This window comes from Apteryx mantelli, chromosome 2 (genome assembly GCF_036417845.1).
Source record: "Apteryx mantelli isolate bAptMan1 chromosome 2, bAptMan1.hap1, whole genome shotgun sequence".
Lineage (NCBI taxonomy): Eukaryota > Metazoa > Chordata > Aves > Apterygiformes > Apterygidae > Apteryx > Apteryx mantelli.
In genome coordinates, this window is record NC_089979.1 from 163,974,594 (window position 1) to 163,989,374 (window position 14,781).

General features: G+C 34.5%; 1 protein-coding gene across 1 annotated transcript in view; it reads right to left on the bottom strand.

Moving 5' to 3' along the window:
• Positions 1-1,849: 1,849 nt before the first annotated feature.
• Positions 1,850-14,781, bottom strand: part of LOC106490277 (sodium channel protein type 5 subunit alpha-like) — a 45,732-nt gene continuing 32,800 nt past the window's right edge. Inside the window, exons 19-25 of the mRNA XM_067292202.1 lie at positions 14,074-14,162; positions 10,919-11,173; positions 9,915-9,968; positions 8,793-8,934; positions 6,636-6,736; positions 5,531-5,795; positions 1,850-4,037 (exon numbers count right to left, since the gene is read on the bottom strand). Coding sequence (XP_067148303.1) covers positions 2,887-4,037; positions 5,531-5,795; positions 6,636-6,736; positions 8,793-8,934; positions 9,915-9,968; positions 10,919-11,173; positions 14,074-14,162 — 2,057 coding nt within the window. The 3' untranslated portion in view covers positions 1,850-2,886. The remainder of the gene's footprint in view (positions 4,038-5,530; positions 5,796-6,635; positions 6,737-8,792; positions 8,935-9,914; positions 9,969-10,918; positions 11,174-14,073; positions 14,163-14,781) is intronic.

Here is a 14,781-nt window from a genome sequence, read left to right on the forward strand (position 1 = left end):
CTGATAAATGGAAATATAATAATGAAGTTCTGCACCGCTATTAAGAAGCACTGTTGATACATATTACATGGTTGCTAGGCCTTGCATATTCATTGTAGCTTTACCTGCCTGGTGTTTCCTAATTGGAGGGATACAATATTCTCTTAGTTGTGCTGTCCCCTGATTCAAGTCTCAAACCTCACAAATAGAGAGGAATGTTCTTCCACTGTGTTCCAGGCAAGACTGACCACCATGAGAAGTTCACATATGTCCAGGCAATTATACCTGGAGGAATTCACGGTTCCAGATACCAGATTTTTCAGAAACTCCCACCTGTTCACTGTAATCAGCTAACTACTATATAATCTCCTTAAAGAAATTCTAAATCGCCACCGCAGCTGAATCGGCTTTTGGGCAGTTCAAGCATGAAGAAGCTACAACAGTGGATATCATCATTCTCCTTTCAGTCTTGCAACAGGGCACTACAGCTACTTTAATGCTTAAATAATTGCAAAGGATTGGGTCAGAATTTGTAACATGCACTGTGGTGATTTCCTGTGCTTTTGCATATTTCTAAGGTTAAAGAATTACTAAGAATATGTTTATGCCAGGTGTGATTTTGTCCAAAGTTTCTGCCTAATAGCCCCTAGAAAGGAAATAAAGCATTCATCTTTTAAGTTTTTCTAATTCTGCATTAGGCTGCAGCATCTGCTGTTGTACCCAAGCAACATCATTTTAAATTGTAAAGATCAGTTTAGCTTTAAGAAAAATACTGGTATTTTATCAAATATTATTACTGTTTAATTCTCTCATATTGCTCTTCCAGTCTTTCCATCTTTTCCAGTATGCACGGACAAAGTTTGCATATCTTTCCTAACAAACATTTCCTGCTTGAAACTACCTCCTGGAAGATCTGCTTGAGTAGGAAGACAGATGTTAATAGGAGGCAGTACTTCAAAATGAAGCATTAAGATTTGTCAGTCTGTCATATGTGAAAAACAGAACACATTGAGGGAACAAGCACCTACAGAGAACCATGGCTAATTTAGAGCTCATGACAGAAAAAAGTGGGCTATGCCATTACTTCCTATGTTATTTACAATTAATTTAATATGATGTGAAGTGTACAAGTTTGACATCTGTTTCAGTTAAGACTGGCCATATTTTAAAACACAGTAAATACTGCCATCTAATGGTACCTGATTGTTGAACACAAAAGCTGACTGCTCATTCCAGTTAACACCAAATAGAATAAATAGCTTCACCTTAAAAGCATAACTATACATCACTTGCGCAAAAGCAAACAGTGCTGGACACGAGCCATTCCTAAGCAGACCAGCCAAGGCTCTCTGCATTGCACTCACCAGTGCTGCTCATTCTGAGTACACCTTTCTGAGTTATCTTAAAAGATCTGAGGACCTTATTCTTTTTCTGAACACAAGCTGTTTCTGGAAGTAATAAAGCCAGTTCATACAGTCCTGTATCTAAACTCATTAATTCTGCTGGATCTGAGTCAGCTTTGACATGCCTTTATTTCTCCTACAAATAGCTTACACTTCACTATATCTGTAGATGTTATATTTTAATATTATTTAATAAGTGAAATGACACTAAAAAATGAGTAATTACCTCACTGTTCCTGTTGTTTTTGGCCTGAAGGTTCTAATTCTTTCCTGACTCCCTTTAATGAAGAAGGCATTTTCAGTTTTCTTGTGCTATTTTTGAAAAATTATGTTAATGTGATTCTACCTCTCTAATAATAGATTACGTCTTAAAAGGAAGTGAAGGATAAAACTAAGATGCCTTTCACAAAACAGACAAAAATATGTAAGTATCTGAATTCTTTATTACAGAATCTAAAGCAGTTCTATTTCATTCATATCACTTCACCTGACCAAACTGTACAGCAAAAAAACAGTAAAAGTAACATTAATACACACTGTTCATATCTAAATGTTTTTTTTAGAGCCACTCTAGAGAAAAAGAAATACTTCCACTAACTTTAATAAATGTTTTCTCTTAAGATATATCATAAAGTCTTTTTCAGACTACTGAGTAATAATTTCTATGACATTTGGATGAAGTATAATGATGAAATTTTACGTACATTGACTTCCAAGATTTTCTGGAAACAATACCTCCTTGCACAATTTCCTTTGATTTTAGTAATCATTATCATCATGGCTTTCATACACTGAAGGATACAGAAAACAAGTTTTACACAACTTTCAAGCACAGATACCTAAGGATGATTTGCTAATTCCATTTAGGTGCATAAGTAAAAGACAGTTCAAAAATTCCTAAGTATGAACAAATCCTGCCAAAGGCTCTAGGAGGAAGACAGCCTAAAAATTAGAGGCTAATTACATTTAACTGTCGTCTTGAGTAATTTCCTTTACAGTCATTACAGTAATTATTTCATTTTGCTACAATAACTGACTTTTTCAAACCAAACGTAAGGCAATATATTGCTATAAATCAGTATGCTACATTAAAACTTTCAATTAATTTGTACAAGCCAGGCTTTATCTCTAAAGAGATATATATCGTTCTATAGCCTTGTGCGCTTATTAATCATATTACAGTTCTAATTGATCTTGCACAGATTTTTTCTCTAAACACACAAATATCAAGTAATACAAAAAATGGCAAGTGTAAAAATTAACTTACCAGCTCCAGTAGTTGAGGAAAAAAATTCCATGGTTTGATTTTCCTCTGATATTTATGACATAGTTGTTCAAATCTTACTTGTTTTGAGAAGCATTTGCAAAACTGAGCAATCACAATATTTAAAGGCTAACATAATTATTGCAAATTTAGAATATTATGTTCTGGGATCAAAAGATTTTCTCAAACTGAAAATAACTGATATTAGTTTAATCAAAAATGCTGCAGGCAGGGGCAATTCTAGGTCTCCACGTTATCACTATCTGTTTTAGCAATACCATCATAAAATAAAGGGAGAGATAGGGAAGATGTAGTCTGTGATTTATCTAGCTTCCAACCATAATTTTCATTAAGCATTAACGCAGTAAGACCTTCCTTCTCATGTCTTGCTTCTCCAAAGACAGCACTATTATAATGTTTAAGGCGATGTAAGAAAGATGCATTTTTCAAAGAACGCTGCATCAAATATCTCCTGAAGGCCCTTTGAATAACAAGAGCTGATACCTCCTCTTGTTTTCTTTTAAGGGTAGTAGTGATTGGCTTGTAGGAAACTTTAGATGGATTGGCAGCCGTAAATTTTTCCTCCATGTGTAATTCGAGACCATCCAAATTCCCGGATTCTCCTAACACTCTTTTAGTGAAAGCAAGCAAGATATCCAAGCAGTGGATCTTATCCCCACTAACTATAGGGAGGTCCATTGATATGAGCTGAATCGTATTTGGTTTTGGAATGCGTAAGGGTTCTGCCAGAGCATCTGCAAAGTCTGAAAGAGCAGAATATTCAATAAACTGTGTTGCCTGAGGATCGAAATTTCCCCAGATTTCATAAAACATATCGAAGTCATCCTCACAGAGAGGATCTGTGCTTTCTTCAGTGGCAACACTGAAATTCTCTAAAATGACAGCTATGTACATATTTACAACAATGAGAAATGATATAATGATATAGCTTACAAAAAATGTAATGCCAACTGTCTGATCTACACAGCTAATATCTTTTCTATTTGTTAAATTTAAGTTGGGAGCACATGAATCAGGACCACTTAACAGAGGGCTCAAAAGACTATCCCAGCCAGCCGATGTTGTAATTTGGAAGAGACAGAGCAAGCTACTTTCAAAGGTTTGAAAGTTGAAAAGATTATCAATCCCATCTTTCCAGCCAACACAGGCAAAGTTTGTCATGCCCACAATAGCATAAATGAACATAACCAGAAAAAGCAGAAGACCAATGTTAAACAGAGCAGGAAGAGACATCAGTAATGCAAAAAGGAGAGTTCTAATTCCTCTAGCTTTTCGAATTAATCTCAGAATTCGGCCAATTCGGACCAAACGAAAAATTCTCAGAAGTGTAGGAGAGAAGGAAGATTCTAAGGCTTCAGAGAGTCCAATACCTTTGAAATAAAAAAAAGAAAACAAAATTTTGTGAATTTTTTTCATATATCAGTGAAAATTCCATATTTATGTTATATTTTGTTATAAATTATGCTTGAGATGTTAAAAGTAATACTGATCACATTATACTGATGTCAGCAAAAAGCATTATCAATACTGTAAATGCTTATACAAGAGCTTAGGAAAAGAAAAACAAAATGGAATACCTTTAAATGTTAAAGAAGTATCAAGATTATGTACAGAACTACTCTGGAGTTTCTCCTGACACAAAGCTCTTACAAAGCAGTATTCTTTTGTAAAATCTCCTGTCAAGAAGGAAGAACATGCTCTGCCATGCTCTCAAATTTCTGTAATTTGGGGGATAAAACTACTTATTGCTCAAATATTTTAAAAACTCCTTTATAATCCATTCAACTCCTGTGCTGGAAGCTATGTGGCTTGCATGTCAATTTTATTATTGTCTCCCAGCTGCTTTCTGATTGCTGCTTCTTCTACAGGTCCAAGCCACATGATAAATGTGAGACTTTCATTAATGCTTGATATTTGAATGAGAACAAAAAACAGCAGGGAAAAAACAAAGGAAAACTGTCTTTCACTATTAGTCCTCCATCACAGCTCATTCCATGATTCTGTTATCAGAATAAATTGTACATTCAGCAATACAGTAGTAATGTAAATGACTACAAACAGAAGACTTAAGAAGAAGCCATCATTCTTCTGAGTTTCATGGGATAGCACAGGGGTACAGTGCTTAAGAAGGAAGCAGAGAACTCAGATCAGTTTTTCTTCTCAGTCTTCTTCTTTATTCTATGATACAACCTAAGCTTGAGTAGGAAGCACAAACCAAAGAAACTGTACGAGAAACAAAAACTATATATGACCCTTTTTGGAGAAACTGACAGATAAACACCTAGTCTAATTGGAAAAACAAAAACGAGCCTGTTTTAATAACACTTTCAACATTCACAAATAGTGGCCCAGATTTAGAAAGATGGTAGGCAACTAAATTTTCCTGAACTTTCCAGCTCAGCCCTGAGTATCTGGCTTATTAAAAGAAAGCCCTTGGAAATGGAATAAATGTTTCCCATTTTTCAAACAAATGTATTTTAACCTGAATTTACTTGTACTGTGAAAAACCATAGTTAATCTGATTACATGTAAATTGAAGGTATAAAAACATTACGACTACAGTACAATGACTTCGAAGAGATGACATAACTGCATTAAATTAAATTGCTATTCTATAATTTACTTAATAAAAAGTCACACTTTTCTAAGAAAAAAATTAAAAACTATCCATATATCTTTTGGTACTCTGCAAAAATATAAGGGAACACAATATATAAGGAAGAAACCACTTATAATATGGTTTGGAAAAGCACAATGGACCTAGAATTTGTCTATCCAATATATATAAATGCTTATTTCATATTGACTTTTGGCTTAGTATTGGTAAGACACACTATCTACTCTAGTAACAGTTTATACTTACTAATTAGTGAAAGGATCACGACAGCTAGGTCAAATACGTTCCAGCCACTGGCGAAGAAGTAATGTCTTAGGGCCAGTAATTTTATGATACTTTCCCCAGTAAATACGGCCACAAAAAAGCGGTTGATATTATTAAGAACTTTCTTGATGTCCTTATTCTCATTTTCTACCATCATAACAACCATATTTAGACAGATGAGAATCACAACAGTAATGTCAAATGCTTTGTGTGATACAATATCAAAAAGAAATCCTTGGAATACATTCTGTTGAGAGAGATAAGAACTGATTAATGCTACTTCTAAGATCCAGTCTAGATTCAAATATTAATCAGTAATTTGTGCCTAGGAGGGGAATTTAAGAGAATATAAAATTAACAATAAGCAACCAAAAGCATTTTTAGGTGATTCTTTTAGACATTCAAAGGAAACACTCAAAACTTTGCTGAGTATTTTCAGGTATCATGCAACCATGTTTCTTTAGAAAAAATTATACAGTAGGAAAACATTCAGAGTATATTGTGATTGCTCTTTTTATATAAACACTTATTGAAGCAAACATTTTAGTATAAGCAACTCTAATGAAAAAATCATAAACAAGAAAAACTGAACAGTTAATATGTGAATTCAAGCTTGGAATTAAATTTAAGAAACTATAAGAATTAAAGCATAAAAAAGTAAATAAAGCATAAAAAAACATTTAAAAGTAAATAACAGCCACTGGAAATGTACTACTCATTGTTCATTCTCTCCTGTAATAATCCAATCTAGTTGCAGAAGCAATATCATGCAACTTAAGTAATCAAAATCATCTTATGAATAGCAAATACTTAATACAAACTTTTTATAAATATTGAACAGGCTGTAAATTTGAATAGGCTGAAATAGGTTGTAAATTGTATTTAATTAATACCCAACATAAAGACTTCATTAGACGGAATTAAGAAAAAGGGAGTAAACTGTAAAGAATACTATACGTAATAAGGAAGATCATGAGCTCTTATGAGTATTTTACTTTTATGTGTATATCCAGATGACTGACTGCTTAGTTTAAATATGATCACCACCTATAAGTCTTCTATCATATTCACTTTAGGATGGTCTCACCAATGGTCTTGGGATGGGTTTTTGAGGTTTCTTGGATCCAAGCTTTTTTAGTGCATTATAGTACTTTTTCTGTTCCTCAGTCAAAAATAGATCTTTTCCACCTAAGTGCAGGGAAAGAATACTGTTGTTCAATTTAAATATAAGCAGTCAGCTAAAGAAACACCAGCATGTTCGTTTAAAAAAGTAACTTACAGCCGTCATAAGTAGGACCTAAAATAACACAGAGACAATATGTTTACTCAATATTTTTCCTTTTTCCCTTGTTCTTTGAAAAGATGTATTCCAAAGAGCTGATCAGGTTTTGATTATGTATGTCTAGTCCTGTGAATGTGCCTTAGTCAGTCTCCTCAACCGTGAGAGCCTTGCTAAAGTTTTTATAAATCCATTTCATATTTTTAAAATGGACTCAGCAACAAGTACTTTTAATTTACATTTTGGGGAAAGGTGGAGTATACAGTTGGTTAGCAAGTAAATAGAGGATTATGAATAAGCACTTTGGGACCAGGTTCTACAGGGTTCCTTTACAATGAATTTCTAGTCCTCATTCTACTACCATCTACTCCATCTGTATTACTCAGCAATCACTTTGAACCAAGTATTCATGAGCAACCTCTTTCACTCATTATAAAAGCATTAAATGATCAGCATTTTGTAACACAAACATGTTCAGTAGGGTATCTGCGCTTTGAATGACTCTAGGAAGACCTCTGAAAACTCAATTTAACCTCATTATAATGAACAACAGTGAAAATCCCCAAGAAGCAGCAAAGAAATGAAAAAAAAAAGTACACTTATAGCATATATTGAGAAAAGGAAAAAAAAAAAACCATGTTACATCCACATCAGCTTCTGGTATGTATTCAGACTAATCAGCTACTCAACAACATTGTTCCTGCTTGTTGGAACATTTTTATAAAAAGAAATTATTAAATTGAAGTTGGACTCTTGTTCCTCAATCCCTACACATCCTTTTTCTGTTTAAATGCAGAGAGCAGAAGAATTTCTTGTGTGCCTTATTGCTATCTATTTCTACAACAGACAGTAGCTCTTTAACACTTGGTGTATAATTCAGCCTGTGGAAATAACTAAATTGTTCCTATGGAGATTCTGTCTTCCAGATGCGCACCTTGAAATTGGAAACCCCCTGTTGTTAATTTTTTGTGAGTGTTTTTTTAATGGGCAAGTTGCTTATTTAATACTTTCAAGTGGATTGATTGACTCAATTCCCCATTTTAAGTCCCTAAATGAATCAGGGAGAGAACTCCATCAAAAAATAAGCTTGATAATAAATAAGATCTTTTGATGCTTTGCATTGTCTTCTGGCATGAAGAAGCTGAAGTATACTAGAGAAGGTTGACCTTTGCTTTTCTCTGACTGTGTCTTCCATTCCAAGATTTTGTCTTCAATTTCTTATTGAATATAAAGAATTGAGAACCTATTATGAGGAGGAAAGTGGAAGCAGTCAGTGCTTCATGTACTTTAAGGAGCCTTTAATTTTTCAGAAGGCCTCGTCTTGGGGGCATGGCTTGGATCTCATAGCAGAAATTTATACAAAGCCCAGCAAGTTAATCTGTAGAGAGTGCTTTATTGGAGACTGGATTTTTTAAGTTTAGCTAGCTTTACAAGATGTTCCCATTGGCAGGATCTCTTCAGGTTTCCTTCCCAGGAAAGCAGTGGCTACCTCTGTCATTAGCAGTCATGGTTTTTGATTGTCCTTAACACATTTGTTAGGTGTTTTTTCTCAGCTAAAAAGGTTCTGTTCTCCAAAGTGGATCTTCAAAAAAGAAGAAAAGAATTTCATTCTCCTGTAGCAAAATCTATATAAGAAGTTTTTTGGCTTCTCTTCCCTAAAACTACCCTCTCCCTTCTCTCCTTCCTCCTACTCAGGAAGAATTAAGGGCTTGGCATGAAAACAGGATTTACAGATGAATTACTAAAAGCTCAGAAAAAAACCAGTGAACATTGGCTAAGAATGTGCTGGCTAGGAGATTTCTGTTTTATCTCTTTAAAACTTTTAGATAAACTTTTAATCTAAATATTATTTTAAATTCCTCCAGTGAAAATGTTATCTAAAAATGTTAGACATCTAGACGTCAAACTAGCACGCACTTAATAAAAATGGGATTACAAGAGACCCTGAATTAGTTCATGCAGTACTTATCTTTTTCCTTTGTTGGTTAAAATTGCTGATAACCACTCCAATGAAAAGGTTCAGCATGAAGAAAGATCCAAAGACAATGAAAATCACAAAATAAATATACATGCTTATGAAGGATTCAAACTTTGGCTGTTCGTCTATCTGTTAAAAAACAAAACAAGAAAACAGTGTTGGTAAGAATAGGATAAGACCAGCTTTGGCATTTCCAATTTATAATAACAGATCTTTTTTATTATCAGGAGGGCCAGATTATTTTTAAATATTTAAACCTTTATTTACATGTACAAGTAGAACAACTGCCTTGTACTGTCTTGTTATTATTTGTAAAGACAGTTATAAACGAAGACATACAGCTAAATGTAGGTCTAGCAAATTCTTAAGCTTAAGTAGTATATAAATCAGTTATAATCAGAAGTGATGCTGCGGATGACTAAATTAGAAAATCAATTTAGGCTAAACAATTTTGGTGAACTATCATACACATGAACAATAACCCAGATGATGCAATTTTAAAAAGCCAGCTCACTATGATCAGCTGTACAAGGAACAATCTCATTTTTAATTACTAGCTACTATATTCAAGCATATAATGCTTGAACGAATAAGGAAAAGGCAAATGAATGAGAAAACTGTGATTCAGTCAAGCATACAAAAATTAAAACACATGGAATTTTACTTAGTAAGAGAGTGAGAAACAGCACATGGAAACGGGAAAGAAAAATTAAGTATACCAAATATAGGAATGAAAATCTGCAGAAATAACTGCTAAACATGCATGCAGTTTTACTGTCACTGTACGCATTTAAAAAAGAAGGAAATTTTCTTCAGAGACACAATCCCTCCAGGACCTTTCTCTGAACTCTATTCTCAACACAGACTTGTAAAAGAAATGCAGAATCTTGCTCTTAATAATCTTGATATAGTAGGGTTTTGTACGGAGTACTCTATTTTAATTACGTTTTCCTTAGTCTAACTTCCAGGTATTTGCTGTTCCAAGGGCACTGACTTGTTTGCTTGTATTTCTGACTTGATATTGCAGAAGAAACTGAAAAATGAATTGTATGGATAAAAAAAGGAAAGAAGAAAAGGGAAAAGAAGATAATTTCATTATAGTGACATACCTCACGTGAATCCACTGCTGCATACATAATGTCCATCCAACCTTTAAAGGTTGCCTGAAAAAAAATTGTACTATTAAGTTTACTCTCATTAAAATAAAAATTTAAAAGTTTAAAATTAAGATTAGGTAGAGCAAATATAAATGTGTTAAGAGTTGTGCAAAAGTGAGCAATGTGCTATTAAAAAATGTGCATCACTTCTGAAGATCTGTTTTGAAGTATGGCTCACTGGAGATTAACTAACAGCCCAAATTAACATTATATCCTGCAAAAAATGTAATAATAAAATTTAAGTATGAATCCTATGAAATGTCTTTTAATGTTAACTCTTTTTAAACTGACTGCTTTATAAATTACTTTTTGAAAAAAGCAGTAAAAGTTTCAGTTTAATTAGCATATATTTTCTAAAAGAAAGAAAAATTCTAAGGCAAACAGAAAATGATTCCCTCCTGCAGTTTTTAGCAACTCTGCAGAATTTTAGAATATTTTGGAGGATGTAGAGCAAAGAATTACATCTAGATAAGATACTGGAATAGCAGGCATCAGAAGAAAGTGTCTTCCCCCCTTATTTTGGTATTGGGAAGATCAATACTTTCACATCCAAATGTTTCCTGACTTACATAATAAGAAAACACAGAGTTATAAATAAACCAAATTATGTATTCTCTCTCTCATCCAGTCTGGGACTGATTTTTACTCTAAAGAAAATGAGAATTTTAAATTCAGTAACATGCAGATTATTTCATGCTTAGCATGCTTACCAAAATTAAAAGACTATTGAAAAGGCATGAAACAAAGTGCTTTATTTTAACAAAAAGTTGCATGTGCTAAAGTGTTATTTAGGAGGAAGTGAGCAGCTCATATATATAAAAATATTTATGTAAGCTAAATAAAAAAAAACATTTTTAGTAAGATAAATACACGCAATAGTGGTGTCCTATGGCAGGACTGCTCAACACATTTTCTTGAAGAAAACAAAACTAAGCATGTTTTTTTTTTTAACTTACCACTTCCAGAAGAGCCAAGTATCCCATTCCAACATGATCAAAGTTTACAAGACCATTCTCCCAGGTTCCATTATAGTTGTTACATTCATCTTTGGTATTAATTAGACTGATATTTCCAGCTTTCAGTGTGCATTTCCAAAATTTTTTTCCAAGTAGTTGTACTCCTATGATGTTAAATAGGAGCCAGAAGACAACACAGACGAGCAACACGTTCAAGATTGAGGGAATAGCTCCCAAGAGTGCATTCACAACAACCTTAAATAAATGAAATGAATGAAGAGACTGTATGAATTATAAACATTCAATAGAACAGCCTCCTAGAAAACCACTTTTAAGAACTTATTTTTTCTTCTTCTGTATCTATAGCAGATTCTCATACATAGAAACTAGTAGACGGCCAATTTAAAGACAGCCTTCAGCTTAACCTCAAGCTTGTCTTAACATGTAATTCTATGGAATCTATCTTGCCATTTTGTGGAAGGAAATAAAGCAGCTGGCAACTAGAATCCTCCTTGGATAGAAAAAATACACATAAAAAATGAATCTGTAGTAACTATGGACTCTAAAAAGCAGGTAGGGAAGAATGGGTAATATGACCTACATTTACTAGAATGCCACAAATAACCCAACATTTTATCTTGGAGGAGTTTTTTAAGAGCAACAACTTGCCCTTGATAACAAAGGGAACCTAATCTGATAACTGTTTGTAGTTGACTGCACACGGTAGATGAAGTAGAGAAGTTTGATTTTCAAGGAAGACTAAGTAATTTTGGTCAGCACACTTCCTTAATTTAGGGGTTTTTTAGGTCCTTTTCACCACTCTGATATTATGGTGGGGCATGGTGAATGTCTCTCTGGAGATGTTTCGTTGCTGTCATTCTGAAAAGATTCTGAGCTCTCTATCCTGGGTTTGGATAATATGCATACACCAAAAACACAGAATAATGCATGCTGGAAGGCACCTCTGGAGTTCATCCGTTTCAACTCCCTGCTCAAAAGAGGACCAACCTTGATAAGTTGGTTAGGGGCTTATCCAATAGAATTTTGAATTTCTCCAACGATGGAGATTCAACAACCTCTCTGCGCAACCTGCTCCAATTTTATCCACACTCACTGTGGTTTTCTTCCTCCAATATCTAATCAGAATATCCCTTATTGCCAGCTCATGTCTGTTGCCTCTGACTTTATCACTGCGGGCCTATGAGAAAAGTCCAGTTTTGTCTCCTCCGCAAGCTCTTGCTAAGCAGTTAAAGACAACAATTAGATCCTTCATTAACCTTCTCTTCTCCAGGCAGAACAAGCGCAAGTCTTTCAGTCTCTCCTCTCTAGCCCCTAATCATCTTGGTGGCCCTCTGTTGGTCTCCCTGCAGTATGCTATTATCTTTCTTATACTGGGGAACCCAAAACTAGACTCAGCACTCTGGATTCGGTCTCACAAGCGCCAAAGAGAGGAGAAGAGCCAATTGCCTTGATGTGTTGGTTAGACTCGTGCTTCTACAGCCCAGTTTGTGGTAGGCTGCCTTTGTTGCAAGGGTGATCTGCTGACTCATGTTCAACTTGCTGTCCATCCCAGATCCTCTTCTGCAAAGCGGCTCGTTATCCTGTGTGCCCTCAGTCCATATAGTCATATGTGGCAGTTCTGGCTCAGGTGCAGGCCTTTCTATTTGTTTTTGCTGAACTTCACGAGATTTCTGCAGACCATATCTCCAGTCTGTCGAGCGCTCTCTGCAGACTAGCCTTACACCCCAGTGTATTGACTGCTGTCCCCCAATTTCATCTATGAACTTGCTGAGGGTGAATTCTATCCCACTGCTCTGGTTGTTAACAAGGTAGTTAAACAACACTGGCCCCAGTAGTCACCCCTGTGGGATGCCACTAGTAACCAGAGGCCAGTTGGACTTCAAACTGTTGACCTCTATACTTTGAATCTGGCAGTTCAGCCAGTTTTCCATCTATCTTGTAGTCTACCTATTCAAACCATATCCAACCAATATGAGAATATGAGTGGCTCACGCACAGAGCCAGTCATCTTATCATAGAAGACAATCAGGTTTGTGAGGGAAGAATTGCCCTTCAAAAATCCATGCTGGTTGCTCCTAATCAATTTCTTGTCCTTCATGGCTTCCAGGAAACCATGGCCTCCATATCCTTCCTGGGGCCTGATGTTAGCATCTCATCACACACTATGATCTAAAACAGGTCAGGTGAATTGCATTATAGCACTTTCTGTTTCTGCACGTTGACTTTAAAGATTCATGATAACCTCTCTGGAGCAAGATGCCGGCAGTTTTTAAAGGTAGGTTAGATGAATCCTCACTCCTACTAAGAAAATCCCACCTTATTTAAGTATGCAAAGGATTGATAAGACTTGGTGTCCGTTATCTTTTAAAACCACCCTGGAGAACCTGAAATCTGGCATGTGAGCAGGGAGTCTGACTAGAGAAATCTGTTGAGATGAATGGATACAATCACAGCATTCTAAAGAAGGGGAGTCATGAAAAGGAGTTATAAAAAAATTGAATAGGCTCAGTTGAAGCAAAGAACTACTGAATCAATTTTTCCAGGTCCCAACTTTCTGCCTTAGGCAATGAGAAAAAATTGAAAAAAGACTATACTACACTTCTTACTACACTTCTTATGCCATGAATATTGATATGTTGTATAACTTTCACAATATGGGTTTTCTCCTCTTATTAAAACTCTTTTGTGTGAGTTTGTTTTAGGTAATAAATATACATACAGTTTCTATTCTAAGTCATTAAAAATGGATCCTATTTTTTTCAAGCATACTCACTTTTTCAGAATAATTTTCCATGCCTAAGTTAAAACCAAAACTAGGTTTCAGAAAAGTACAATTCTAAAAAATATTCTGTTTTAATTTTTTCTACACATTCCATCGAAACTGTGGAAATATAGAAGAATGTTCCAGTGGTGACATTACATTATAATTTCCTTGTTTTACTTGTATCTGTAAATCTCTGTGAGTGTTTTGAAACTAACAACCATGCAATGTAAGTAGGAAATCCGAATCATTTCAATGCTATTTCACATCCCAAACTAGAGAATCAAATTGTATTTTTCATAATAAGAACTTCAAATGTAGCTATTATCAGTAGTAGTATTATTATTACACACACACACACTAATATCCTTACCTTTATTCCTTCAAATCTAGATAAAGCTCGTAGAGGCCTCAAGGCTCTGAGCGTTCGGAGAGATTTCAAGGCACTGCCATTGGAACAAAGTGACGTGTCATTGGAAACACTTTGAAGCCCCCAGGAAACAAATGAAAGCTGTGTTGGTTGAATTGAAATTAAGATTATTAAATGGCATATAAAAGTTTATTTTGTTTGTGTCAGCAGACAATCACATGCTGAATGTTACATTATTTTTGATGACTAATTCAAATTTATTGTAATATAGTTTTACTTTATTTTGTTCTGATATTTTTTGAATAATGGCATTCTTTCACTCCAATTAATGCATTTCTTTTTTTTTCACAATCATTTTATATAATCTTAAAATGTTAGTATAACAACCAAATTAGTAACTATGTTAATTTCAAAGATTACAAGGCCAGAAAGGATTATTCTCATAAATTAGTCTCATTTTCTGTATAACTGGTCTCAGCAGTGTTTCCAGTAATTCCTTATCATGATTATAACTTAAGATGATAAGGTGGTAATATAAGTTATTTTTAAAAAACATTCAATCATGATTTCAAATCTTCACATGACAGAAAAGGAACAAAAAACTTTACTAAATGGCTCAAATAATTAGCTTTTTTCACCATTTATAATTTCCATTCTCTTTCCTATTTAAATTTGTTGTCTCATTGTCTAGCCATTGGATATTTTCATGTT